Source organism: Dipodomys merriami, unplaced genomic scaffold (genome assembly GCF_024711535.1).
Source record: "Dipodomys merriami isolate MVZ:Mamm:240054 unplaced genomic scaffold, mDipMer1.0.p SCAF_491, whole genome shotgun sequence".
Classification (NCBI taxonomy): domain Eukaryota; kingdom Metazoa; phylum Chordata; class Mammalia; order Rodentia; family Heteromyidae; genus Dipodomys; species Dipodomys merriami.
In genome coordinates, this window is record NW_027206059.1 from 301830 (window position 1) to 328267 (window position 26438).

Sequence of the window (26438 nt, forward strand, 5' to 3'; positions counted from 1 at the left end):
TATAATTGGTTAGGGAACAACTTGCATTTTAAAAGAAACAAATATTAAAGAAATGCTTTTCTTAGAAATAAATATTAAGGAAAACATACCAATAAAAGTTGAACATATATAAAACACAATGATTTAAAGCACTGAGTAGTGAAGATCATTGTGCAGATTCATTGATTTTAATACTTACCACTAAGATTTAGTCTTTAAAAATATAATTCAGTCTCTTGTCCACTCTTTAAAATGTGAAGAAGTCTTGTTCTTGCCATGACATTTTTTCCCCCAAAGAATGAGAATAATGATTTTTAAAGAAGCTGGAAGAATGAAATTCTAAGCTGGAATGAAATTCCTAATAAAAGTTATCCTGTTAGAAAATTAAAAAATAATGTCAATATATTCACACTTATGACTAAGATATTGTTGATTCTACTTTATATGGTATGAGGTATAAGTTGAGTATTATGATTCACAAAACTCTTATTGAGTCTTATTATTTAAATTGCACAGGTGAAAATGGTAAGGCAAAAAAATTTCTATAAGGCAGATTTTTTTTTGACCATGAGAGTCGACACAAACTTTGCAAACCCTCTGCCATGCATTTCTGTTACAGTTGAGTGGTTGGGTGTGTTAAAGTGTCATGTCCTCACTCTTTTTCTAACCAAGAGCTTATACGTTATTGAGACATGACTGGCCACTGAAGTTCTATTTCCAAGTCTTACTTTGAGAAGTTGTCTTCTCCCAGGGAATGAAGACTGTATCCCCACATGCTGGAAGAGAGAAGGCTTGTACCGAATACGAACTTTGTGCTGCCGTTGCTTACAGTCTTCCTGGGAAAGAGGACAAACAAGAATCTCCTGTAAAATCTCAGAAGGCTCCTTTCTGTTGCATTTGATGATGGCAGACTTTTTACTATATCAGTTTTTTTCTGGGCTACTACATTAATACAAAAATGTAATTGTTAGCTCTTTCTTCCCAGGAGAGAAACAGTCAGGGTAAGAGAAGGCTTTGGTCAAAGCCTGTATTTCTTATGATTCTTGTCTTGGAAAAACAAACTACTTTTCTACTAGCTAAATTTTTCTTTCTTCTGTTCTGATAACTTACATAAAATGTGTAGTTTTTTCCCCCTGCCTATCCATTTCAGCCAGGTGTCATTGTGCATATCCTTCTCTTCCTGTATTCATTATGACTGAAATTTCTTCTTCAACAATAATATGATTATCAACAATAAACATGTAAGATTAAAGTACAGAAGCTATGTGATATTTAATGGGGAAGAACTGTGATATCAATAAAAATATAAATATTTTTAAAATGGCTAACACCAATCTTATTAAAAGCAAACATGTGTAGCTGACATGTAGTCCAGTGGTAGCACAGTCTCTAGGCTCTGGGTTCAGTCACCAGCAGCATAAAACCAAACTAAAACAAAAATATATCTGAAATGCTGAAAGTCTTTTCTAGACTTTGTACAATGCAGAGTTATGTAGTTCACCTATTTCAACCTGAATGGGTGTGGACAGTTTGGGAGTTGTGAGGTCAATTTCATTTTCATGGTGAAGAATTTATGCACTATAATTGTTTGCAGTGTTACCTGGTGAACCACTAAAGCCTATGTAAGTATCGTATAAAGTTCCTTGATTATTGTTTTCAGTCTTTACTTTTCCCATCTATTTATTTTAATCCATACTTCATGTTTGAACCAAGAATAGCAAGAAATACTTTTAGTAAATCTGTTCTTAGCATCTCTCAATTGAGTATATTTGGCCATTTATATTTAATGTAAGTATGGAGGGTTTAGAATTCTATTTTTTGTTACTCCCTATTTTTTATTCTTGTGTTTATAAGTTTCTCTACAATTTTGTCCTCCTATCACCTCATGTAATATAGGGACATCTTAGTTAAAAATTTTGATGGTATCATCAGATTCAGTTTGGTAAGAAAATATAGGTAACTACAGTAGAAAGAATGTTCTCTAAATATTTCATATGTATTAAGTAATACTCACATAAGGTTCCTTTGTTTCACACACTTTTACATAAAACATGTCCTCCAGGAGCAAATCTATGGGCTTATCTTGGTAGAACATTAAGAAAAAACGCACAAAGCTAGGCAGGTCCTCGGATCGAAACAGTTTTCCTGTGAAGAAAAGTAAATGGGATGCAAGAAGCTTATAAATAGCAGTCCCTTCCATCAGCACAAAGATATCCAGAAATGACTTAAAACTATATCCCATCCTTCAGAAACACATTTTACAGAATCATTGATGGTCCAAGATGATAAAGTGAAGCCTTATTATCTGCTTAACCAGTTATGAAAGAGAAAGGGTATAAGCAAGCTGAGCTTAACATCCAAGAAGCCACTTCTGACTTCACATGCCGTCTGTTGGTGAGGTAAAGCCACAGTGTTGCATTACCTGCAAACTGTGGTGGTCTTATCTAACTACCTACGACCTCATCACTTCTGGCACTTAATTCTTATTCAAAATGTTCTAGAGCATAGGGAGGAATGGGTAGGGGAGGGAAGGATGAGAATGTTGAAAGGGGTGATATTGTTCAACGTGTATTTATAAACTTTTGTTATATGGCACCTCCTTGGTACAACTACTTAAAAAATTAAAAGCGTTCTATTTCAATATATGAGCATTCCTTTGTCAGAATTTGAGTATAATTAATGATCCTTTAAAATAATTCCCTCATTTTTATCTGTAAGTAGCTAGGTATACAAAGGGGTTTCATTCAACACACTGATTTACGAGTACAAAGCATCTTCATCAGTGTCACCCATCACTGGCCTCCTTACCTAGCCTGACTGCACCCATCCATTCTTATTACCTCATTCTATTCCTAATAATGACTAATGATGCCCTACATTAAAAAAACATGATTCAATAGGTGTGACTACTGTTTTTAATATGCTGTTTTTAAAATGAAATAAGAGGGAGACTACTCAGTCAAAAGTTCACGCTCCATAAGCGATGCAGAATGCTTATGACGTAGAGCTGTCCGCCGCACGCCCTGCTCCTAGATCAGAACTGGTGCTCCTACATCAGAAGCTGGATTCTCCCTATCCCTGCTCCGTCAGCCAGCATCAAGCCAGGGGCTTTAGTCATGGAAATGTAAGCTTTTGTTCATTTCCTCACTTGCTGTGAGTTCAATTTTTTTGTTTTGTTTTGTTTTGTTTTGTTTTTGCCAGTCCTGGGGCTTTAATTCTGGGCCTGAGAGCTGTCACTGAGCTTCTTTTGCTCAAGGGTAGCACTCTACCACTTGAACCACAGCACCATTTCTGGATTTTTTTTTTGAGTAGTTTATTGGAGATAAGAGTTTCACAGGCTTTCCTGCAGCCTGGCTTCGAACCGTGATCCTCAGATCTCAGTTTCCTGAGTAAGATTACAGATGTAAGCCACTGGTACCTAGCTCTGTCATTTCTCTTTCTTCCTTCCCTTCCCTTCCCTTCCCTCCATCCTTCCCTACCTTCCTTCCTTCCTTCTTTATTTTTGTTTCTTTTGGATAACTAATAAGCAACTGTTATTATAAACTGGCATTAGTTGTTAAAAAGCTTGATCCCAACAAGATAGATCTATTGCTTACCTATAAATCCAATCACTGTAAACTCAATGAAAAACCAATTATTTGGAGCAATATTATGCACATAATTTGCCATTTCTTTAAAGAACATCCTTTTAGCTATGATGTCATCTTCTAGCTGAAAAATATTCAAACCAACAACAAAAAAGGAATTAGTCCTTCGATACTTCTGCTGAGTCAATTATTAGCATGTAGGTAGATAATACTTAAAATAGGATACACTGAAAGAAGGTTCTAGTGAGGAAATTATTGTTAGTGTAATTCCCTGAGGACATTTGAGTCAGACAAATTTCTTTTTCTGGCTCTGAGACTAGCCAGATCACAGTATCTGTTTCCTAAATGCTAACCTGCAATATTCAATTTAAGTCCTTGCATTGTTTGACTGCATTTTCATCTTCACAGATACCCTGGTTCTAGTGCATCTGGGCTATTACAACAAAACACTACAGATTAGTTTATACACAATGGCCATTCATTTCTCATAGCCCTGGGAGTCACGGAAGTCCAAGATCCATGCACTGTACACATCCCATAGATCTGGAATCTGGTATCCGGTCTCTCATGGGCATTGACTTCTGCATGTCCTCAGGTGGGGAAAGGGGCCAGACAGACTTCTCAGCTTCTTTGATAAGTACACTAATCCCAATTATTAGGGTTCTGACCTCCAGCCCTTATCACTTCCCAAGGCCCTAATTCTGAGATTAGGAATTTAGGATTTCAACAGATGAATCTGGGGCAGAGACGCAACATCTAGCGCATGGCAGAAATGAACTTTGCTTCCTGCCACATGCAAGTAGCAGCTACTGTGGCTGACTGAGTGGTTTTTGGCTGGTAGATGACAGTCCACCCGCCCAGGGCCGGCTGCCACTGTGGTGTGAGGACATGGCCACTGCAGGGAGAAGCAGAGCAGGAAACAAGGGCCTTTTGTTGTTAATGTAATGTGTGTCTTGTGTGATCAACAGAAGAAAAGGACTCCTAAATAAGTGGGAGGAAAATGAAAGTTCTCAGTCAAAACAGAACTGTGGCATTTCCGACTGGAGAGTAGACCCTGGCGGGATCTTACGTTTCTATGACCTTGCATCCAATGAGGAACAGAAAAGGATTTTTAGCCCAGTAAGGACAAAGGCTTTTGCCTTTCTGTAACTTTCACCAGTAACATTCCAAAATCTCTTTTCAGAGGTGCACATGGTCTATGTAGTCACATAAATCAGATACTTTTGCGGTCGTAAACCATAACACTACTGCCAGAAAATCTGCAGTAACTGAGCGGTAAAAATTACACACGGCAGATTTATCTTTACAAATATACTAAGGCCTCATGGGACCATGTTGCTCACAATGTGTGAGACAATGTGGGGTAAATGCCAGGCACACACAATGGTGACAGGAATGACAGTGTAGGCCTGTAGTCCCAGCACCTACAAGGCTGAGACAGGAGGCTCAGTCTAGGCTCTACAGTGAGTCCTTGTCACCAACAGACTTATTTAGTCTAGTAAAATAACGGGCAGGAAAACGTATACAGTGGAATTTCTACTTCACCACACTTTAGATTTTCTTTCCGGAGTGTATAACGTTATGCATAACGTTACTGTAATTTTTCCCATTATAGTACACCCCATGGAAAATTATGGTAGAGTCAACTTGAAGCTTCTCTTTGGTACCCTCATACAATAAGCATTTTCTATTTTTGAGGTACAAAGTAAGGCAGAAGACCGACCACAAGGAGGAAGGAAGGAGTTACAGGAGAGAGAGAAAGGAATACTGAATTTCACAAAAAATAACACATATGGCAAGTTTTCACCTGCAGGTAATACATGGCTTTGGGCTGGGCATACAGCATCAAAATACAAAAATCCAAGACTTGTTTCGTGTACAACCTAAAGATAAACAACAAAATTGGTCATTATTTTCATTATTATTTAGTTGGTAAGCCACCCTCTAAAAGTCAGCTTTTTATAGTTAACTGACAAAGTTGATGCTGGGCGCTGGTGGCTCATTCCTGTCATCCTAGCTACTTAGGAGGCTGAGATTTGAGGATTGCAGGTTGAAGCCTGCCCAGGCAGGAAAGTTCCTAAGACCCTTATTTCCAATTGCTATACAACAAGCCAGTAGTAGAGTGGCTCAAGTGGCAGAGCGCCAGCCTTGAGCCAAAAAAGTTAAGGGACAGCATCTACCTCCTGAGTTCAGGCAGCCGAACTGGCACAGATCAATCCATCGATAAAGTTGAGTGTGTTTCTATTAAGCTCACATAACGAAAAGCTTACTATCTTTATTCTGTAGGTATTGTCTCCTTTTACTAAACTATGGTAAATTACAATCTACATTTTACTTCTCATGTAGTTAAATTTTGGACTAAGTGATCAAGTCCATGTTCTTTCTGGTATTAGGTCTTGTTCATATGAAAGCATAAAGCTGGATTCTAGGTCTTGTCCTGAAAATACCACTGCAGTGCAGCTCTTGCTCTTCTGAATGGCAGAATCTCACATGAAAAGATGCAAACTTAAGAAAATGAGAGCAAGTGAGAAAGTTCAACATGCAGATGTGAACACTAGGGGCCAACTCACAGCGCAGTGGGGTGGGTGGGGGAGAAAGCGCCAGGGACTGGCTGTGTAGAAACACGACTCGCTACTGCGCAGGTCCCAAGCACGGAAGAGCAGACACCGTGGTTTCAGACCGGAGGAAAAAGAGGCTGATGGGGCCAGTGAGTGCGCGGAGACTAAAACACAAGGGACCTCAGCAAGTATGAGTCTCATCTCAGGTGAAAAGCAGACAGATGTGGGGTTACCCTGGGGAGAAAGGCTGTGAGGGGGGCAGGGCAGGGCTAGGGCTGGGGAAAGGCCGCTGCCCAGGCAGAGGAGTAGAGGGGAGAGGGACCTGGTAGGAGGGGAAGGGCTGAGTGTCCCCTAGCTTTCTGAGCCAGAAAACTGGAGCATATTCATATTTAATTTTTGAAATATTTCTAGATTCTGACATACCATATATAAAATTTTAAAACAGAACCAAGTTAATAGGATCCCACGGAAAAAATCTTTTTAAGCCTGATCCTCAGCAACATGTCTTTCTCTCTTTATTAAGTTTTGAGCAACCAAATTGTTACATTTCCTATCCTATCTACCACAATAGGAAGGTAGGAGTAGGGGGCTGGGTTGAGCTCAGGGCCTCACGATCACTCAGCCTGATTGGTAAATGGGAGCTCTACCACTTAAGCCTCACCTCCAGGACCCCTTTTATGGGCTGTTTTGGAGATGGAGTCTCGTGGACTTTTCTGCCAAGGGTGGCTCTGAGCCATGATCCTCTAGCTTCAGCCTCCTAGTGAGCTTGGCTTCCGGGTGAGCCATCTGTGAGCACTAAGCCCCCAATATCGGTTTACCTCACCACAACACAGACCCTTATACACACTCCCTGTGGCTTACGCTTACCTTTACAGGCTGTTCACATTTTTGAGGCTCTTTTATAGCATTTCATCATGTACAGTGGGAAGATAAGGAAATGATCAAAGACTAACCGACCTGCCTGGGACATCCAGAATGGAGAGGAGCAGAGGCTAGAATCCTGATGCAGTGATTTATAATCCCTGCTCCCCCACCTGCTTCGTGGGTGGAATCATCAGTCTACAAATGTAAGCAAAGACAACTCGCAGATGTGCGGGCAAGTGGGGGAGTTGGAGATGGCGGGTGTGGCTTTGCCCATTTCTGTGGTGTAAGTACCGCCGCTGTGGCTGATCTCATGCCACCACCCCACCTCCCCGGCCTGGATGACACACAGTGGCAGGTTTTGCAGCCAATTCACCTGGCTCAGCTCTCTCTCTCTCTCTCTCTCTCTCTCTCTCTCTCTCTCTCTCTCTCTCTCTCTCTCTCTCTCTCTCTCTCTCTTCCCCCCTTTAATCCCCTCTCCTTTCCTCTCCCTCCCTCCCCCTTCTCCATCCTTGCTCTCCTCTCCCTCTCTGTCTTTTTTGCTCACTGGCTGGTGCTCTACCAGCTGACCACCGCTGCAAACTCTGAGCCCCTTGGTGCCTGAGGAAGTATCTGCAGTGCTCTTCCCCGCTTCAGGGAGGACGCCGTGCACTCAGCAGCCGTCTTTAAGGCTCCCTGGCTTACCCTACCTTTTCATTTGTGCGTGCCCAGTCACCGTCTCGTTGCTGAGGACCAGGTTTGGATAGAAGAAAGTGGGTATTGTAATGACTTCTATGCTCCCCATCTGCACATACCAACTGAATCTAAACACACACACAAATGGAGGCTGATGATTCAATATTCAATTCACCAAAATGACAAGTACTTACATAACTTTATGCCTGTCTATATGATATTTTGCTTTGAATTATTTCATGTGTTAATACATGATATTAAAGTGCTGAATTTTATAAAGACAGGAATATCACAAATTTAAACTAGCTTAAAATTAATAAAGAAGATAGGAATATGGCTTCTGAACTAGGAGACTGGGGTTGGCCCATGGGGGGAGCACGTACTTTGAGCATCTTTATTTTTTAAAAGTTGATAGCAGTATATCAATTAAGGACACCACAAAAATACATTAAATACTTCTCGCAAAAGTTGTAATTGTTTTTTTTGCAGGGCCAGAAACTGAACCCAGGGCCTTGCACATGCGAGGCAAGAAATCTAACATAACCACATCCCCAGGCCTTTCATAGAAATATCGTACCATCAAGGCCAACCATGGAAGGCCAGGTAGAAAATTACACATGATCTTTCTTTAGAGATAAATGATATGACTTCTAAATGGTATTTAAATGTAGGCATTATGATATTAATATATTGAATCCTCAAGGAAATGTTTATTTTTTACTGTACAAGGAAGTCAGGACAAAGGTTTATATGAATGACACAATTTGTGTACATTGTGCAGCATAATAAATGAGCTTTATGGTATTTTTCCACACATTTGTAGTTCACAGAAAAAGAGTGATATTCTGATAAATGTTCAAAGGTGTAAACAATTATGGTATTTCTCTCATTGATTGCTAATATTACTTCCTATCTTTCCTTCCCTACCTCCATTTCATTTCTTAGTTTTCTCTTTTCTTTCTCTTCCTCCAACCCCTTTTCTTATTGTATTATTCTAATTAACTTTACAACTACTGATACACTCCAAAGATGCAGGGTCAGCTAAGGATGGAGACCCATGTATACCTGTGTTTCTTGTGGCACCATTCACAATAGCCAAATTACAGCATCAGTGTAGGTGTCCTTGAAGAGATGACTAGATAAAGAAAATCTCTCTCTCTCTCTCTCTCTCTCTCTCTCTCTCTCTCTCTCTCTCTCTCTCTCTCTCTCTCTCTCTCTCACACACACACACACACACACACACACACATACACGGGGGTTTTCAGCCATTTAAAATTTTGCCATTTTCTGTAAAATGGTTGGAATGAGAAATAATCTTTTTTAAAATACGCCAGTCCCACAGAGACAAATACCATGTTTCTTCTCACTTGTGGAAGCTGGGGGGAGGGGCAATAAAACATGGTAAGGTCACAGACAGACAAGGGTGACAACAGGGAGAGGAAGGGGAGGGGAAGGAGGAGGACAGACAGGGATAAGAAAGAGCAACTGAGGAGTGACTATGATCAAAAGATGTTAGTATGCATTGTAGAAATGTCATGATGAAACCTCTTACTCTGTATGAATTAATACATGCCAATGAAAAGGACTGAAATGTTTTTTTTAAAGTCCAAGTAGTTATGTACCCTTCAGAGTAAGAAATGTTCTGGAAATCTAAACCATAAGAATTGTACAGCAATTGAAAACAGTGGAGGCAAATGAAACTATCATCAATGATAGCCATGCAATCATCCAACATGGTCCTAGAAATACAAATGTTAAGTGACAAGTAATTTCTTCTTCCCATAATTGTTGAAAAGAAAGATTCTAGCCTGGTGTAGTGATACCTATCTTTTCTAGCATGCACCACAGGTTAGAAAGATATATAGGTTCATTCTCCACTTCTGTATTCATTACAAGATCATTCATAAACTATAGCATAATTAGACAGAGAGTAAAGCAGGAGAAAAATGAAAGAATGGCTAGTTTTTAATTTACCAGGTGGTACTTACTTTTTCTTAATCATTTTCACAACAGAATTTAAATAATCTTCATTATTCTAAAAAAGGAAAAAATATTGAAACTGAGTAAATCTCCTAGTTTTATTGATACAACATTTTTGCAACCTGTCATATTGAAACTGAGTAAATCTCCTAGTTTTATTGATACAACATTTTTGCAACCTGTCATTTAGGTATAGAATGTTATATCCTAACCATTTCTAGTGTTTACTCACTTTTTATGAGAGCAGTTAAAATATAGACATTGAATACAGAACATGTCACCTTACTATAGTAGGAAATACCGCTTTGCAGTACATTTAAAAATTACTATACAAAAATCTTACTGTCTGAAAGTGTTCTGCTCCAAAAAGTGTTACCTGAGAATGAATTGCTTCAAAGAACTATTCTTTTAGAAAACATCTTCAGTTGGTGGACATGATATGACAGTAAGCCTAATTCAGAATGATTGGATGTTTTCCCACATGGTATAATTCAGAGCCATTCCCCAGGTTTTCAGCCTGTTAAGATGCTTTCTAAATCTGATCCTTGAACATAGAACAGTGTGCTAGACTGGATGACAGACTCTTCTGTAACGTGCTTTCTGTAGTTTACCCTCTCAGGATGATATTTATAAAATAAAATGGATGGCAATATACACAAAATATAGCACTACAGCCCGTTAGCATTTCTAGCAAAAAAAAAAAAAAATTCTGGGAATACTTTGTAGGCCAACAGTCCTCTGATCAAACCTAACCACGTTGAAAGACAGCACTGAATGCCTGAAACCAGGATGCATGCTCTAATGTGTAGGAGAGTTTCGTAAGCAACAGTCCACTGACAATTCTTAAAACAAGTATTTACTCTGTGCGGTGCGTGGGACTAAGTAGAAGTACTCTAGATTTATTAGCCCATCTCATTCCCAAACACCCCTGTGGAAGAGTAACATTATCATCACTGTTGTGCAGGTGAGGGAAGGGAAGTGCCGAGCAGTTGGGTGCATTGTCTGTGGTTACCAGCCAGGAAGCAAAGGGGCTCGCGTCTATGCCTTGGAAATCTGGGTCCAGAACCCATGTTCTCAGGGGTCCTACTCTTCGGCCATATTTTTATTGGGTTTAAACCCTTGATGGGTTATTTCCAAAGGAATTTGAATTTTCGAGGCAAAAGTCCCATACGTTGTAAATGGGATACACGTTGCCAAATTCCCCTTCGGAAAATTTATGCCATTAATACTTACAGTGGTACTCAAAATTTCAACAGATACATGGATTAGGGCTTAAAAGTTTTTTGAAGCCATTAGACCTAGATGTGAATCTATTAATCCCTGGGCAGGTTCCTCTTTGAAGCTGGATCTGCTCCTCTCTCTGATACTCTCGGTGAGACCCTGGGGCGGGGGGCAGAGGCCTTCAAGTGTTGGCGGTTAGTCCTGCGTTCACCTCTGGACTTGGACGCCCATCTTTGATTGAGGAAGCAGCTTTTGTTTTCATTACAGTAGTTGTCCATTTTAGAGTTCTGTTTATAACATAATTTCTATATTTTACAGCGTCCAGGGATCCTACACTAAATGCAATTCAAATTTAGCCAACTTGTATTTCCCACGTTGTGTTTTCTTTAGAGATTTGAATGTTTTTTTTCTCTTCTCATCAAAGCATGTATGTTTTTTTAAAATTATTATTCTTTAAAAGTTGCTACTGGCCTGGTGATTCTGCGGAGGGAGGAAGGGCGGGGGGCATCGGGAGAGGAGGACCAGGCCTCCGTACATACGTCTGCGATGGAGACAATGACCACAGCGTCCTCTGCCTCAAGGGTCGTCATCCTGGAGACCAGGGAGGTGAGTGTGTAGGCCAGGTAGCTGTGGTTTCCTCGGCTGACCGTGGGGATGCCCAGAGCGAAGGACACTGAGCACAGGAGACAGGGGCGGGGGGAGGGGGGCGTGGCTGCGGTCACTGAGCAGAACCGAGCCCCGGGTGGGGGTTGGTCTCAGCATTACAGAAATAATGCAAATCACGGACCCTACTTCTGGCACCTCTCCCAATTCTGTGCAAGGAAACTCCCATTTGCAGCAGACTGCAAATAATATTAAAGGTATTAAGCGGGCGCCATGTTTTCTGATGGGGAGATTTTGACATGACAATCAAACACTTCCTATTTATTATAGCTTTCATCTGTCTAACTCGGTACATGCCATTTTACAGTGGCCAATACTTTCTTTTTCATAAAGAGATGCTGGAACCCCCATTCAGGGTTTCGTCCTTTCTTTCTTTCTTTCTTTCTTTCTTTCTTTCTTTCTTTCTTTCTTTCTTTCTTTCTTTCTTTCTTTTTCTTTCTTTCTTTCCTTTCTCTCTTTGTGGCAGTACTGGGGTTTGAACTAAGGGCCTTGTGTTTGCTAAGCACTTGATTCTATCACTTGATAGAATCCCATTTTTTGCTTTAGTTATTTTTCAAATAGAGACCCACATGCTTGTGCATGATTGGTCTTGGGCCGAGATCTTTCTACCTATGGCTCCTGTGTTGCCGAGATTACAGGCATGCACCACCTCACCTGCTCTCAACTTTCACATTAAAGACTATAATTTACCAAACATTATTTTTTATGAACAGCATAAATTAGAAATCAAACTTGGAAACTGAGAGATCCTCTATGAATATAATTCCTGACCTGGCTCCCCTTGAGTTTGGATCTTAAAAAAAAACTATATTTCCAAGTGTGTTTGAGGCCCTTATGACCTAGTTGTGACTTATCTCTTTTGCATGAACTTTCTCCTCCTCCCAAACTGTCTGCACACCACCTCTGGGCCTTTGAACATGCCCTTTCTTGTTGGGTAGAACATTCTTGTTCCTCCAGGCTAGTTCCACACGTTATTCTGGGTTTGGCTAAGCAGCCATTTTGATGACAGATTCACACTAACTCTGTCTGCCGAGGAACATGTTCCCCTGTCCCTCCTGGCACGCAGCCCTCTTGTCGTCATTACCTTGTCTACTCGGTGAGTGCAGTTCTGCCTGTCTGGCTTGCTCCCCATAATGCATCAACACTTAGAGAATTCCTGACACCAGCAGGGTCGCTAAACTTGGGGTAAATAAGCTAATGGCCCGCCCCTTCACCATTCTCCATTTGGCTTCTTCTTATGTTGCTACTGACAACCCCAGCCCAACTGTACAGCAGTTGTACAGCAGTGCAAACCTGTATATACATTTCTTTTCTAGACCTTCCTGCTGTGGCAGCTTTACGTATTTCTTCTCCTCCACGTGATGACCAACTTCCACTTTCCCGCCATCTGCCTCCTGCCTTTTCACTATTTTGCTTACTCCTAATTCTTTTTACCCTCGTGTTAGTTTGATGCCATTTCCTTCAAATACTCCCCTTCATTTTCTTGGTGTGGGTTGCCTGCCCCCACCAAAAGATTCCCACCAAGCGCATGGATCGTTTTCCCCACACGTGACCCGCTCATTTAGCGCTATCAGAGGGGGCCCCTTGTTTCGGTTGCAATTCTGTCGCTATGGGCTAATGAACTCTCAGAACAAAGCAGCAGCTGGCCAAGCAAGGGCAAGGAAAGCCTTCCCACAGAAGCTGTGATGCGTGTTGGGAAGTCATGGAGTCACATGACCTGAGGATGGGCTGGCAGGTAAGGGAGTCACATGACTGAGGATGGGCTGGCAGGTAAAGGAGTCACATGACTGAGGATGGGCCACCAAAGGCAGTGCTCAGCACTGCAGAAACCCACCTTCTACAGATGGTCCTCAGAGCAGCTGAGTTTACCCGGGGCCCACTCCAGGGCTCCTGGGGAATTTGAAGCAAAAGCTGCGCATGATCAGTTAGGAATTTTAGTGGCACGCCTCAGGGAAGTGAAGGAAAAATAGATTGACTCTGGCAATGCTGAATCCATAAGAAAACATTTAGATGTGCTTTGATGCCAGGCAAGAAATCACAAGGGCACTCACTCAAAAATCGCAAGGGGAGGGCTTACAGAGAACCTGAGAAGACAGCAAAGAGATTCTCCAGGAGGACATGTTTCACCAGAGCCAAATCGCCTTTCAATTGTCTTTGCTAGTTGAGAAACATCACCAAAAGGGCCTCAAAGGGAAGCTGTGGATGTCCTCATCCTGTGTGCGGACCAGAACACACGCAGAGAGCTGGGAAATCACTCTCCCTGACGCCATCACCTCTCACCGGCCTTCCCCTCCCTCCGCTCAGGGCCCCTGCTGCCGTCAGCTTACTCACGGCTACTCTTCTCCTTGCTGTCTAGAATCTTACGGTTTCGACAGGCTTTTTCTGCTGTGTTCCAGCGTCTCCTCCAGAAAACTTAGCTTTTGTCTAGCATACAGTGTTATACTCATACATCAAAGCAGGTATTCTACATTTAAATGTGACATTCCAGAGTCTCTAAAGAACTAATCTGGTGCAGTTCAAGACACCTCAAGTGCAAGATCAAAAAGTTCCTTGGTCTCCCTAAGGCTCAGCTTTCTCAGGTATATAGACATGGAACTATGCCTTATTGTACTGGGATTACTTGAAATAAAGAATATACTGTCTCTCTCAGTCTGAGGAATACAGTAAGATAACATTAGTAAATGCTAACCCGTGTCATCTGGCACCAACATCCCAATATAGTAGACATGGTTAATCCCTATAGGCATGTGGTATGGAATGTTACTAATGCCCAAGACCTGCTTATGGTGTCTGTCAGTAAATTTTTCCAGTGAAAGGGTAGATAGTGATATCTTTTTGCTTTTTGTGTGTTTGTTGTTATTGTTTTGTGCCAGTCCTAGGGCACTGGGCACTGTCCCCAAGCTTTTGTCCTCAAGGCTAGTGCTCTACCACTTGAGCCACAGCTTTGCTTCCAGCTGTTTTGTAATTTGGCACAGATGAGCCTCATGGACTTTCCTTTCTGGTCTGGCTTTAAACCGCAATCCTCAGATCTCAGCCTCCTGAGTAGCTAGGATGATAGGCGAGCGCCACTGGAACCTAGCCAGATAGTAAGGTTTGTGACTCTCAGGCCACTGTCTCTGTGACAACCACTTGGTCTGCCATGACAGCACAAAAGCAGACAGTCACCAAGGAAACCAGTGGGCCTGGCCATGTTCTCCCATTGTGGGCTCACCCACTGGAACCAGTGGGGTTTATTCTGAGCCTTGGCCCAATGTCACGGGGCTTTCTGAAACCCTCCTGCCTTTCCCTGTCATGTTTGTCTGCTGAGTTTAAACTCATGCTTCAAGGCTGAGGCCAAACAGCCCTTCCACAAACCTTCTGCTGACCTTGGGCTCAAGAAAGATGGGGAGCAGGAAAACTACCAGGTAAGGACAATTCCTACCAAACCCAAGGCGAAGAGATCTGTCATGCACTTTGAAAATGCCCTATGTACACATGCCTTATTTTCAGAGTATCTGGAATGACACTGAATTTGAGTTCCTCACAGAACATTCTGACTTCTGGTAATCCAATGGCACTGTGGCTGGTGGTCCACATATCTGAGTATGGTAGAGATAGTGTATACTGCTGGACACACAAGTATATCCCCAAAGATGTACTTAACTTCCAGATTTGAAATATTCTTACCTCCTTTTTTCCCTTTGCCAATGACAACATTAGGGTACAGTCTACCGAATTTCCGGAGGTGAGGGAGGAAGAACTTCATGTCTTCGAATCTGTCAGCTGTGGTGGTGACATTCTCATTCAATCTGTCCCCTTCTTCCTTGGCTGAAAGACTGCGATAGTTTCTCTCTGATACAATTTTTAAAATGAAGTTTAACGTATTAATATACAGATTAATAGGCTAGTCAAGGAAATTATACTCTTTTATTAGCAAATATTGACCATACAAAGGAAGGGTTTTCAGTGTGCTATTTCCACACTTGCATATAATGGGAAATGTGAATTGTCATGATTCTAGGCCTATAAAATATAGCTCAAAGATGATTAACAATAATATCTGCCCCATCAATTAGAGCCATGTTCAATTTAAGCCTTGCTCTATGACCTGTGCCAGCGGCCCAAAGGACGGCCCGTTCCAGGAGAAGGAAGTCCAGCAGGGACAGGCCACCACTGGTTCCTCTGCTGCTCTGAGCAATAGCATGACATTTTCAGTCTTCAGAATGTTGCTTTGCAGCACCTGAAAGTGTAATGTGTCTATCTGTGCCATTCATTACTTTAAACAAAAACAAAACAACTTGGAGGGGTCACACCACCCAGTTTAAATTTACAACACGTAATACAGAACAGTGTGGCGCTACAGAAAAATCTTCCCACGACTAATGGACCAGATCACAGGAAGTAAAAGTAGATTTTCACCTCTCTGGAGGAATCTGGTTTTTGATAAAGGAACAAAAATAATCAGTGTCCCCCAAACAAAAATACACTGTAAAAATATTTGTTCTCTGAAGAATGCCAGCAAGAAAATGAAATGATGAATCAAAAGTATTTTGAAATAGTTTGAAATTGTAGATCCATCTGACATATATACAAGATAATATACCAAACACTTGAAACTCAGTAAGAAAACCAACTGTCTGAATAAAAAATTCTCGATACCACAGAAACATTAAAGATGCCCAGTATTATTAGTCACTAGGGAACTACGGCTTACCACTGAGGTACCCTGACACCAGAGTAGCTGTAAAAATCCAGAGTGAATAGAACTGCTTATGCGGCTATAGATAATGCAACCTGGTACATTCACTCTGAAAATGGCATGCAGTGTCTACAAAGTCAAATGTACCCTTTTCCTGTGCCACATCAACTCCACTACTTACATAATATTATCCTTAAAAAATGAAACTGTCTCTTCCTACTAAAATCATACACATGGACGCTATAGTAGACCCTCAATGGCTGAAACAATAAACTTGTGTTACTTGTACCTCCACACAATGGAATGCTATTTAACAGTAAAAAAGGAACCAGTCTCCAAGGATTGTGTGCTGCATCACTAGATGACTGTGTTTGTTTGGAATCTGGGGAGTGGGGGAGGGCATATTACAGGGAGAGAGAGCTAATTGGTCAGTGGCTGCCAGGAGTTAAAAGTTGGGGGGAAGATTTTTTTTAATTTAATTTAATTTTATTTGTGAACATACTGTACAGAGGGATTACAATTACATGGGCAGGATAATGGGTACATTTCTTACCAAGCATTGCAGCCTCCTCCTTTGTTTACCCTTCACATCCCTTCCCAGCCTCCCCCCTCCCCCCCATCCCAATCTTTCTCCCCCCCCCAACCCCACCCCCCGCATGGGCCTTGTAAAGCTCGTTTTGGACATGACAACTTGTACTTCTCATTGTTGCAACAGGTCCACCTGTATCCTTAAACGACTTGTTTTTCCCCATCTCCTCCACAAGTTATATTGACATCAAATATAGTGAAAGCAGGGATTATACTGTGGGGGAGGGACATACAAAGCAACAAAGAAATAATCTTATAAATGCATTAGAAACACATGCATGAAAGAAAAAAACATTAAAATACATATCTAAGGGTTCATTTTCCTAACATCACATTATCTGACCTTTTCCGCTTGACTCATACATATACTAGATATTGCAAATAAGGGAAACCATGGGACCTGTTTCTTTGGGCCTGGCTTACTTCACTTAATATAATTTTTTCCAAGTTTTTCCATTTCCTAACAAATGGGGCAATGTCATTCTTTCGGATGGAGGCATAGAATTCCATTGTGTATATATACCACATTTTCTTGATCCATTCATCTACTGAGGGGCATCTGGGTTGGTTCCATATCTTAGCTATGGCAAATAATGCTGCAATAAACATAGTTGTGCTGGTAGCTTTAGTGTGGTCTTGTTTGTAAACATTTGGGTAAATGCCCAAAAGTGGGATTGCTGGGTCATAGGGGAGCTCTATGTGAAGTCTTTTTAGGAACCTCCATACTGCTTTCCAAAGTGGTTGAACAAGTTTACATTCCCACCAACAATGAAGTAAGGTTCCCTTCTGTCCACATCCCCTCCAGCATCTGTTGTTAGAGTTCTTGATTTTTGCCATTCTAACTGGAGTGAGGTGGTATCTCAATGTTGTTTTGATTTGCATTTCTTTTATGGCTAGGGATGTTGAGCATTTCTTCATGTGTCTATTGGCCATCCTTCTTTCTTCTTCAGAGAAGCTTCTCTTTAAGTCTTTCGCCCACTTATTTATTGGGCAGTTGTTTCTTTGAGGATTTGCTGTTGGGGGATTTAATTTTTTGAGTGCCAAGTATATTTTAGATATGAGACCCTTGTCCGTTGTATGGCTAGTAAAGATCTTCTCCCAATCCGTGGGCTTTCTATTGATCTTGCTAGCTATGTCCTTTGCCATGCAGAAGCTCTGCAACTTTATGCAATCCCATTTGTGGGGGGAAGATTTGATTACAAGTCAGGCATTTTTATCCTGAAATTTGGAGCCACTGAATGCTTATATTTAGGATGGGCTAAAGTGAATTCATGAGAATGGAACTACAGAACACAGAGGAAAGCCAGCGGTGTGTTAGGCATCATCCTGGTGAGACCTGAAGATGGCCAACCAGTGTAGAGATGAGAATGCTGCATAGGTTTACAGATGGGGAATGTAAGGAAGGGATCGCCTATTGGAGTGGAGGTGTGCTGGTAGGAGAAGAGAGGTCAGAGGTGACCTGACCTCTCTGGGAGCATCTTTTCGGTGGGTCATAGGGAGAGAATGCAGTTCAGAAATACTCAGATGCCTGTCAAGGCAGAAATGGGATCGTGTCTGTGCTCTTGTTACCTGAGTTTTGCATGTTTCATAATGAAAGAGCCAACACTGGTCGACTTACATTCATTGAAAGGGAATGCCTTAAAAACAGAAGTCATTAAATCCCGATGATCAGAAATAAAGCATATTTAGAGGAAATGAATTACTGTACATAAACATAAAGGTAGCACAAACCTGCGGTTCCTGATGAATCTTCTCTCCGAGTAATACCATGCTTCATCTGAATCAGGGCTTTCATTAGATCTTTGCGATTATTTTCACTGGTGTTTTTTAAACGTATTAGGCTCTCCTTAATCTCCGAAACATGGTTCCTACAATTAATCAACTGATTGCCTGTGGGGGGGAGGCAGATATACATGCCTGCATCACATACTTTTCTATAACAAAATATCTTCAATATATAGTATATAAAAGTACTATATATGAGGATTGCATATATGAATCTATGTGGTATATGGTATGTATATGTACATATATATGGAATATAGTATATATGTACATGTACAGGAGATTAGAAAGAACTAAATTTTATAAATAGTAATACAGAGGAAGCTGGGTTATTAGTGGTTTTTAATTTTTTTTTTGCCTTAGCACATTGGCTCTTCCATCCTTTCTAATTTTTCCACCCCTTCTCAGATAATCTTTTCTCAGAAGTGCACCTGACTTGGGCTCAAGGCCCTGAGTTTGGAACAAAGGGTACTCCAGCTTCTAACAACAGTTTATCTCAAACCTTAGCAAATGGTTTGAAAAGAAGTTGTCCTTTCTCAGTCCTGAGTGGGTGCTGGTGACCCATGCTGGCAGTCCCATCTATTCAGAAGGCTGAGGTCTGAGGATTATGGTGTGAAGCCATGCAGGGAGTAAAGTCTATGAGACTCTTATTTCCAATTAATGAGGTAAAAGCCAGAGGTAGAAGTGGGGCTTAAACAGAGGACTGGCCTTGAGTAAAAAAGCCAAGCAAGAGTGGAAGGTCCTGAGTTCAAGACCCCATACCAGCACAGGTAATCTGCCAACCATCCTGTTCTTAATATCCATCTTTATCTTCTTCTTTTTTCTTTTTTAGTATCACTGATTACCACCTGACCTCTTCTGTGGCAAACATTGGATAATGTTGCTCCTCATCTTAAAATCCTCCAAGGATTCCCCTTTTGTTAAGGTCTGTCTCAGGAGTGCTCTAGGATGCATACTGAAGGAAAGCAAGGACTTTACTTTATAAACTGTGAAATCCCCAAGCCGCCTGCACCCGGCCAGCTCCAGCTCTTCCACAAGCAGGTGCTGAATACATGAAGGGTTTGGACTTGTCAAACACCAGACCCAATTTAGAAACTGAAGCGTGCTTTCCCCGGAAGAACTGTAATAGCCGCAGCATCCCGGCCTGTTCACACAGTGCACTCAGGATGCTGACAAACCTGAGAGTGGGTGTAGCACAGCCTGGAAAGCCCTCTGTGACCAGGGTTTCCCAGGCAATATTCTCTCTGCTCGTGTGTTTGGAGTTGGTATGTCACGGGTGATGCAACCCAACTGCATTTCCACTGTGCAGGACAATCCCTGAAGGATCAATTTAGGTAAAGCGTGCCAAGCAAGCGTTGTCTCTAGAGGAAGCAGTATTTACAGAGACAGACCCACAGACGCGTTAAAAGACACCATTTCTAATCTTAGATCTTTCTTTTTTAAAACTGTATTTTTATCTTGAAGTAGTCGTACAAATGGGTAGTTATTCAATAAACCAGTCTGGCACAACATCCTCCCCAGCCCTCCTAACCTCAGCCTGCATCTCAGCGTCCCTGGTTTCAATGGATATGCATTGAATATTATGACTGCTTTCTTCCCCACGTCCTCTCATTTGTCAGCCCCGCTGCTGCGTATGCACTGCTCTGTGGTCAGTTAAATCTACATGTTTAAGATAGTTACATGGTGTGCATGGCCACTCAGGATTGAGTAGGACAACTTTTTTCAAAACATTTGGCTAAGGTTTGAGACAAATCACCATCAGAAGCCTTGAGTCCCCTGAGCACCTTTCGCAGTACTGGTCAGAACTCAGGGGCTTGTGCCTACATCCAACGCACTTCCAAGAGAAGATGATCTTAGAAGGGGTAGGAGTAGGAGGCACAGCTAAGAACAAGTGCAAGGGTCACCTGGTAAACAACCAGGGAACAAGCATGCTGAAGGCGTGGCTCAAGGGGTAGAGATCCCACCTTGCAAGCCGGGGGCACAAGACAGAATGACAGGAAAATTTCCGTTTGCTAGTGACAGTTCTACATTCATTGAATGTGTGTGCTAGCTTTCGCTTTGGCTTGTTCTTTACCTATGCCAACCAACTTTCTTTGGGCTCAGGTTGGCGGGTGTGTGGTTTTTGTGGTGGTGTTTGGCTCTAGTCCTGGGGCTCAAACTCAGGGCCCAGGTGCTGTCCCTTGAGCTTCATTTGCTAAAGGTTGGCACTCTACCACTTGAGCCACAGCTCCACTTCTGGCTTTCTGGTGGTTTATTGGAGATGAGTCTCACAGCCTTTCCTGCCCAGGCTGGCTTTGAACTCTGATCCTCAGATCTCAGCCTCCAGAGCAGCTAGGATTTCAGGCGTGGGCCACCACACAGGTCTTAGACACCTCAGCTGAAAACACATTGGGTGTCGTGTCCAGTCCGACACTGTGAACCTCACTTTGGAGCACTGACCGGTGGTTTTTCGGCTGTCGTGTTTATTGACTTCAGCGTTGAGTGGGTGACTCACGACCGCCCAACGGAAAGCTGGGGGTCCTGGTGCAATTCACAGCACGGGGAGGGGGCTGCGGGACGGACCCTGACCCGGAGGGCAGGGCGGGAGGAGGAAGGATGGGACGGGGGGGGGGGGGGGAAGGGGGCAGGCGGCCAGGGCGGTTGGCGCCCGTTACCCCCAACCGCCGGGGCTGGGGGGCCTGGGGCGGCGGGAGCCCCGCGGCTGGGCCAACCCCACGGCGGGCAGGCGGCGCCCCAGGCCCCCCTGGCCCCGCACCCCGCGCCCCGTGGGGGGCTGTGGGGTCGGGGTGGGGTGGGGGAGCTGCTTACTGGTCTGCGTCATCCTGGAGATGCAGAAGCAGGAGAAGCTGAAGAGCATGAAGGCCGCCAGGGCGATCAGCAGGTTCACGTGCTTGGTCCTCATGTCGCCCTTCCCGCGGCGGGGGGCGGCCAGCTTGGCGGTGGGGACGCGGCCCGGTCCTGAGTTCGAGGGGGCGGCGCGCGCCCTCCGCGCGGGGCCGCCCGTCCGCCGGGCACGGGCAGAGCCCCGGACAGGCCTCGGGCACATTCCCCGGGACACGTCCAGGGCAGGCCTCAGACACGCCCCGGACTGGCCCTGGACACAGTCCCCACGAACTGGCCCTGGACACGCCCCGGACACGTCCAGGGTAGGCCTCAGACACGCCCCGGACTGGCCCTGGACACACTCCCCCCCAACTGGCCCTGGACACGGCCCGGACAGGCCCTGGACACACCCAGAACACGCCCCGGACACATCCAGGGCAGGCCTCAGACATGCCCCGGACTGGCCCTCCCCCCCATCCCTGCTGGTCCTGGACACATCCCCGGACATGGTCCCCCGACTGGCCCTGGACACGCCCCCCGTCAGGCTCTGGACACTCCCGGGACACGCCCCGGACACGCCCCTGACACGGGGAAGGGAATCCCTCCACATGCGGGGCTTTGAGCGCGCCGTGGCTTTCGCTCCACGCGAGGACCGCGGTTTATCCTCCGGAATCCGGGCATGATTCCGACGTGTGCCCCGAGCCCCGGTCAGGAACGGCTCGGGGAGAAGGCATCGCGGCTCCTCACTGCCTCGAGGGCACGGCAGGCCCTCGGCTTCTGGAAACCAGCGGGTCCTCTCGTTTGGCTGGAGGCACAGCAGGCGGAGCTGGCCACAGATGGCGGGCATCGCGGTCCCCCGTCACATCCCTGCCACCCCCTGGGGATGCTTCATGCACTCCTCGGGATGCTCCTCTTCCTGCCACTTGCTGTCTACGACTGTTTCCAGTGTTATCCAGAGTGAACATTTTAAAAATGAGTCCTTCTCCATTGTCAATCAGGTGCATTATTCTCATTATTCTCAGCCGGTTACACGGACTTCCCCTGGATTGTGGGAGTCACTAGCAGACTTTTTTTTTTTTTTTTTTTACTAACTTCCTACCGTACTGGGTAGCTTCCTGATAAACTGAGACGCTGTTGTACTTTGGTAGAAAGCATCTTGAGATGTAGAGCGTTCCGCAACAGCAGTGGGCTGGTAGTTGCTGAAGCAGAGATGCTACTTGCTTAGGTGTCCTAATGCTCCAGAGACACGTGGGTTGGCATGAATTCTTGGGAGAATTTTGCTCAGCTTCCTCTTTATTGTAACAGCTTCCTGATATTACCAAGAACATAATAGGTAGTTTGTACCTTAAAGTAACTTAACACCCTTAAGTGTCAAGGGAAGGGTCCTGATTTTAATGTCAGACCCATAGCACGCTGGGACGGGAACGTTAACAAGAATCCTGGTGGTTGCCACAAGGTGGCAGTAGTATGTTTCACTCAAAACCTATAATTTGCATGATTCTACCAGAACAGCTTCCAAAAACCTTTGAATTGTGCTGGAATCCTGGGTTCCCCTGTCACATATTTGGGTCACAGCCTGACAAACAAAAGCCTTCAGTGTGTTCCTCCTTTTTATTGCCAGTGTGACACTGACATTTTTAATTGTCAATATCATAGAGGAAGTATAACTAATTACTTACACTGTAGAAAAACTAAAGTTATTTTCAGAAAATTTTCTGATAAGGGTAGTTTATTTTTAAATCTTAGCTGGAGTGATAAACTATCTAGTTGGATTTGCCTCTACCACCCTTATATCTGAGTTTCTCCTTGTCACAATGCCATCATCATTATAATGAATTGCTTGATATTTACAGTGATTATATCTAATTCCAGTCTCATCAAATTGTGGCAGGAAGCTGCAGAAGTCAGATGTCTGTGATGAAAGACTACTAGAGCATGCATTATTATTTCTTTTCCATCCAAGAAAAGTGTGCTGAGTGAGATCGAGGTAATTTTATCCCAATCTATCACAAAAATGGAGTCACAATTAGTTTTCTCAACTTCTCATACAATGCCAAGCATGACAGAAACTTTAGATCAAGGGAAGCCATGATACTAACAGCCTTCTCTCCTTTTCACCCGTGCCTGGTGCTGCTGTAGTTATTTTTAAGGATCTTGCTTTTTATCTAGTTAGTTTGGACACTGAGCCTCATATTCATGCTTCCTACTATATCTGAGAAAACAGGTGTATACCATAACACCCAGCTAGGATTCTACTTTTAATGTAAGTTGTCTCTTGTCCGTACTGTCTGCTCTCCACCTTGCTCTTCCTTTTCTAGCTGCATTGGTTTCCTTCCTGTTCCTCCCAACTGAAGTGTCTACAATCCTCCTCTTCCAGATGCCCTCGTGATAACCTTCATTACTCAGTAACGCCCATCACGTCACATTACTGAGCTGATTACACCGTACGTCCTCCTCCCTAATACCCCTTTTACCTATTTCCCTTAACGGTAACACAAATAACTCGCCCCACCTGACATTCTAAATACCTGGCTGTTGGTGTGATATCTGACTCCTTTGTGGGGCGCTCCCCGATGCGCAACAGGCCGTCAAGTACATGTCTGTGTTTGAGGTTTCTCTATTTTTCTGTGATGAACAGTGAAAGAATGTTTGATAAGTTATTATTATGTCCTTATACATTATTATTCTGGGGGAGGGGAAGCCACACTTCGTTTATCAGCATGCGGGGCTCCCGTGCTGGCCTTGGACACGTGCACGGACCGCACTTCTTTTTCGTGGCCGGTCACCACCCCGGTGAGAGCGGGGAGAGCGCTCGGGAACCTCAGGTGGACGCGTGTCCACCGGCACGGCGTGGCTCCGGGGCTTGGGGCTGGGCGCCAGCAGGGGTCACGGGGGGGGGGGGGTCGAGAATCCAGAGACCGAGCCACGCCTCGCCCGACCGGCGGCACCCGGGCCCCGGCGGGCCCCGGGAAAGGCTCGCCCCGCCGCACGGCGCAGGCCACCCCGACACCGCCGGCCCCGATGGGGCGCGGGGTGCGGGAGCGAGGGGGTCACCCGACGTGACGCCGGCGGCCCCGACCCCGACCCGCGCGCGCCGTCCCCCGTGGTGTCGCTTTACTACTAAACGTGGGTCCCACGCGTCCTCAACTCCTTCGCTGCGGCTCCGTCACGAGCTCGGCGCCCAGGGCCCGGGCCCAGGCCTCCCCTCCACCCGCAGCACCCCCGGGTCACCAGCGGCAACAGCCCCGGCTCTCCAGCCGCGGCAGCGCCTGGCCTCCGGAGCCGCGTCCCGAGTCCACGCTGGCGCTGGGCGTGGCGCCCCGCCCCCGTTGCCAGGGAAACCGTGGAGGCGTCCGGGCATCGGAGCACTGCGCACGCCCTCTGCTTCACCGCTGGCGATAGGCAGCGCGCGGGCCAATCAGGAGAGGCCGAGGGGGCGGGGCCCCGAACCCGGGGAAGGCGGTCTCAGGGCCTCCACGCCCTCACTTCCGGGTCGCGGTGCGCGCCGAGAGCGGTCGGCGAGCGGCGTCCTTTCTGTTGCCGGCTCTTTGCAGTTGGGGAAACTGAGGCAGCTGCGGCTTTCCCTCTGGTCCTCCGGCGTGCCTGTGAGGTGGCTGCTGTTTCTGTCCTCTCCCCCTCGGCTGCTTGCGCGGGGCCTGGCGGCGGGGCTTTGTGCCAGCCGTTCCCGCCCACCGCGCGCACGCGCACGCGCACGCGCGAGGGGCTCGCGCGGCGACTCCCCGCGGTCGAGGCCCGGGCCGGCCGCCGCCGGGTCCGCGGTGCGGGGCGCGGGCGGGGGGGCTGGGCCTCGTAGACGCCGGCGCCCGCGGTGACCGGGCCGGGCCGCGGGGGGCGGGGGCCCGAGGCGCGTCCCGGGCGCCCCCGCCGGCGGCCGCGTCCCCCGGCCGGAGTTACCCGGGAGGGAGAGCGGAGGTCGGGGAGCCGGGGGCTTTGACTTCCTCCGGGAGTAGCCGCTGGGTGTTTCTGCCGTTCGCCCACCGAGAGGGAAACGGTCCGTTCTGCCAGGTGCGGTGTCCGTCCGGCCCGCACGCTCCCGGTTCCTCCGGCGCCCGCGCCCGCCGGGGTTACCCAGCGCGTCGCCCTCCCTCCCCGGCCGCGCTCCCGTCCCGAGTGCCACCCGCACCCCCGCACCCCCAGAACGGGACGCCAGAGCAAGCCGGCCCCGCGCGGCCCCGTGCCCGCGGAGCCGCCGCCGGGGAACCCGCCCGGCTCCTCCGCCTTTTGTTAGGGTTTCTTTCTGAAAGCGACCCCCGGACCCGCTTGGCCGGCCGTCACCGCGCCCAGGCTGCGGTCACCGCGCCCAGGCTGCGGAGCACCCTGGCACCGTTTGCTTGGGGGTCCGAGCAGACGCAGGAATCCATAGTATCCACAGAATTTCAGATTCGGTGTGTGGAACAGAGTAAAAAAAATTTTTAATTTAATCTTACTTGACATATTTCCTTTTCCAGGAAAGAATGTTAATTTCTTTATGGGAGTTCTTCTATGGGCACTTTTTTCGATTTTGGATGAAATGGCTCTTACGACAGATGACTGGAAAGTGTGAATTACAGCGCATTTTTGACACCTGTGTGGGTGCACAGAGGACACACAGGATAGGTAATGTTACAACAGAAATACCTAAAACTGCTAAAAATTTAACTCAGAACGAATATCTTTTCTCGGTTCCTACAGGCAGAGTGGATTCCTTATATATTCTGGACAAGTCACTTAAACTGAGTTTCATAAACTTGGTAATCTTTGAGTCTCTGTATTTCTAAGGCTACATTATAGATAAAGAAAAGAACAAAAACCTGACTACAAAGTCCATATCTGTGCAAAGAAGAATCTAGTCTGGGTTCTTCCATGTATCAGTAGTTCTTCAGATTATTGATTAAATTGTTCTAGAGAAAAAAAATTGAGACCACCATATCCCATTGAAAACTACAAATTAATATAGACTAGTGCTGGAAGGAGTGTCATGGTCTAGATTCAGTTTTATACTTCATTCATCTCTTAATTTCATACCCATTAATCCCATAT

General features: G+C 45.2%; 2 protein-coding genes across 5 annotated transcripts in view; one reads left to right on the forward strand and one right to left on the reverse strand.

Annotated features, from left to right (window-relative positions):
• LOC138809326 (alpha-1,3-mannosyl-glycoprotein 4-beta-N-acetylglucosaminyltransferase-like protein MGAT4D) lies at positions 1 to 22245 on the reverse strand. The gene is made up of 11 exons (XM_069995857.1): positions 21384 to 22245; positions 18522 to 18680; positions 15191 to 15355; positions 11401 to 11534; positions 9649 to 9695; positions 7675 to 7788; positions 5374 to 5449; positions 3576 to 3690; positions 1994 to 2124; positions 708 to 815; positions 1 to 352 (listed from the first exon to the last, which is right to left on the reverse strand). The coding sequence occupies exons 1-11, from the start codon at positions 22243 to 22245 to the stop codon at positions 338 to 340; spliced, it is 1926 nt and encodes a 641-aa protein (XP_069851958.1). The 3' UTR covers positions 1 to 337.
• LOC138809331 (ELMO domain-containing protein 2) overlaps positions 14759 to 26438 on the forward strand; it is a 24530-nt gene continuing 12850 nt past the window's right edge. For 2 of the 4 annotated variants that reach the window (XR_011366809.1, XM_069995872.1), the window contains exons 1-2: positions 25225 to 25424; positions 25868 to 26015. Coding sequence is in view for 3 of the 4 variants with exons in the window: in XM_069995872.1 (XP_069851973.1) it covers positions 25874 to 26015 (142 nt within the window). In the remaining variant the exon portion in view is untranslated. Of the gene's footprint in view, positions 14929 to 24902; positions 25009 to 25224; positions 25425 to 25867; positions 26016 to 26438 lie in introns of those variants that run through there. The other 2 variants (XM_069995874.1, XM_069995873.1) reach the window with 2 other exon arrangements.

Coding starts and splice junctions, on each gene's coding strand:
- LOC138809326 (XM_069995857.1), bottom strand. CDS start 22,245: ATGCCCGCCATCTGTGGCCAGCTCCGCCTGCTGTGCCTCCAGCCAAAC. Junction 5,450..7,674: donor GGGCACGCACAAATGAAAAG/GTAGGGTAAGCC, acceptor GTTTATCTTTAG/GTTGTACACGAAACAAGTCT. Junction 2,125..3,575: donor TACAGTGATTGGATTTATAG/GTAAGCAATAGA, acceptor TTTTCTTCACAG/GAAAACTGTTTCGATCCGAG.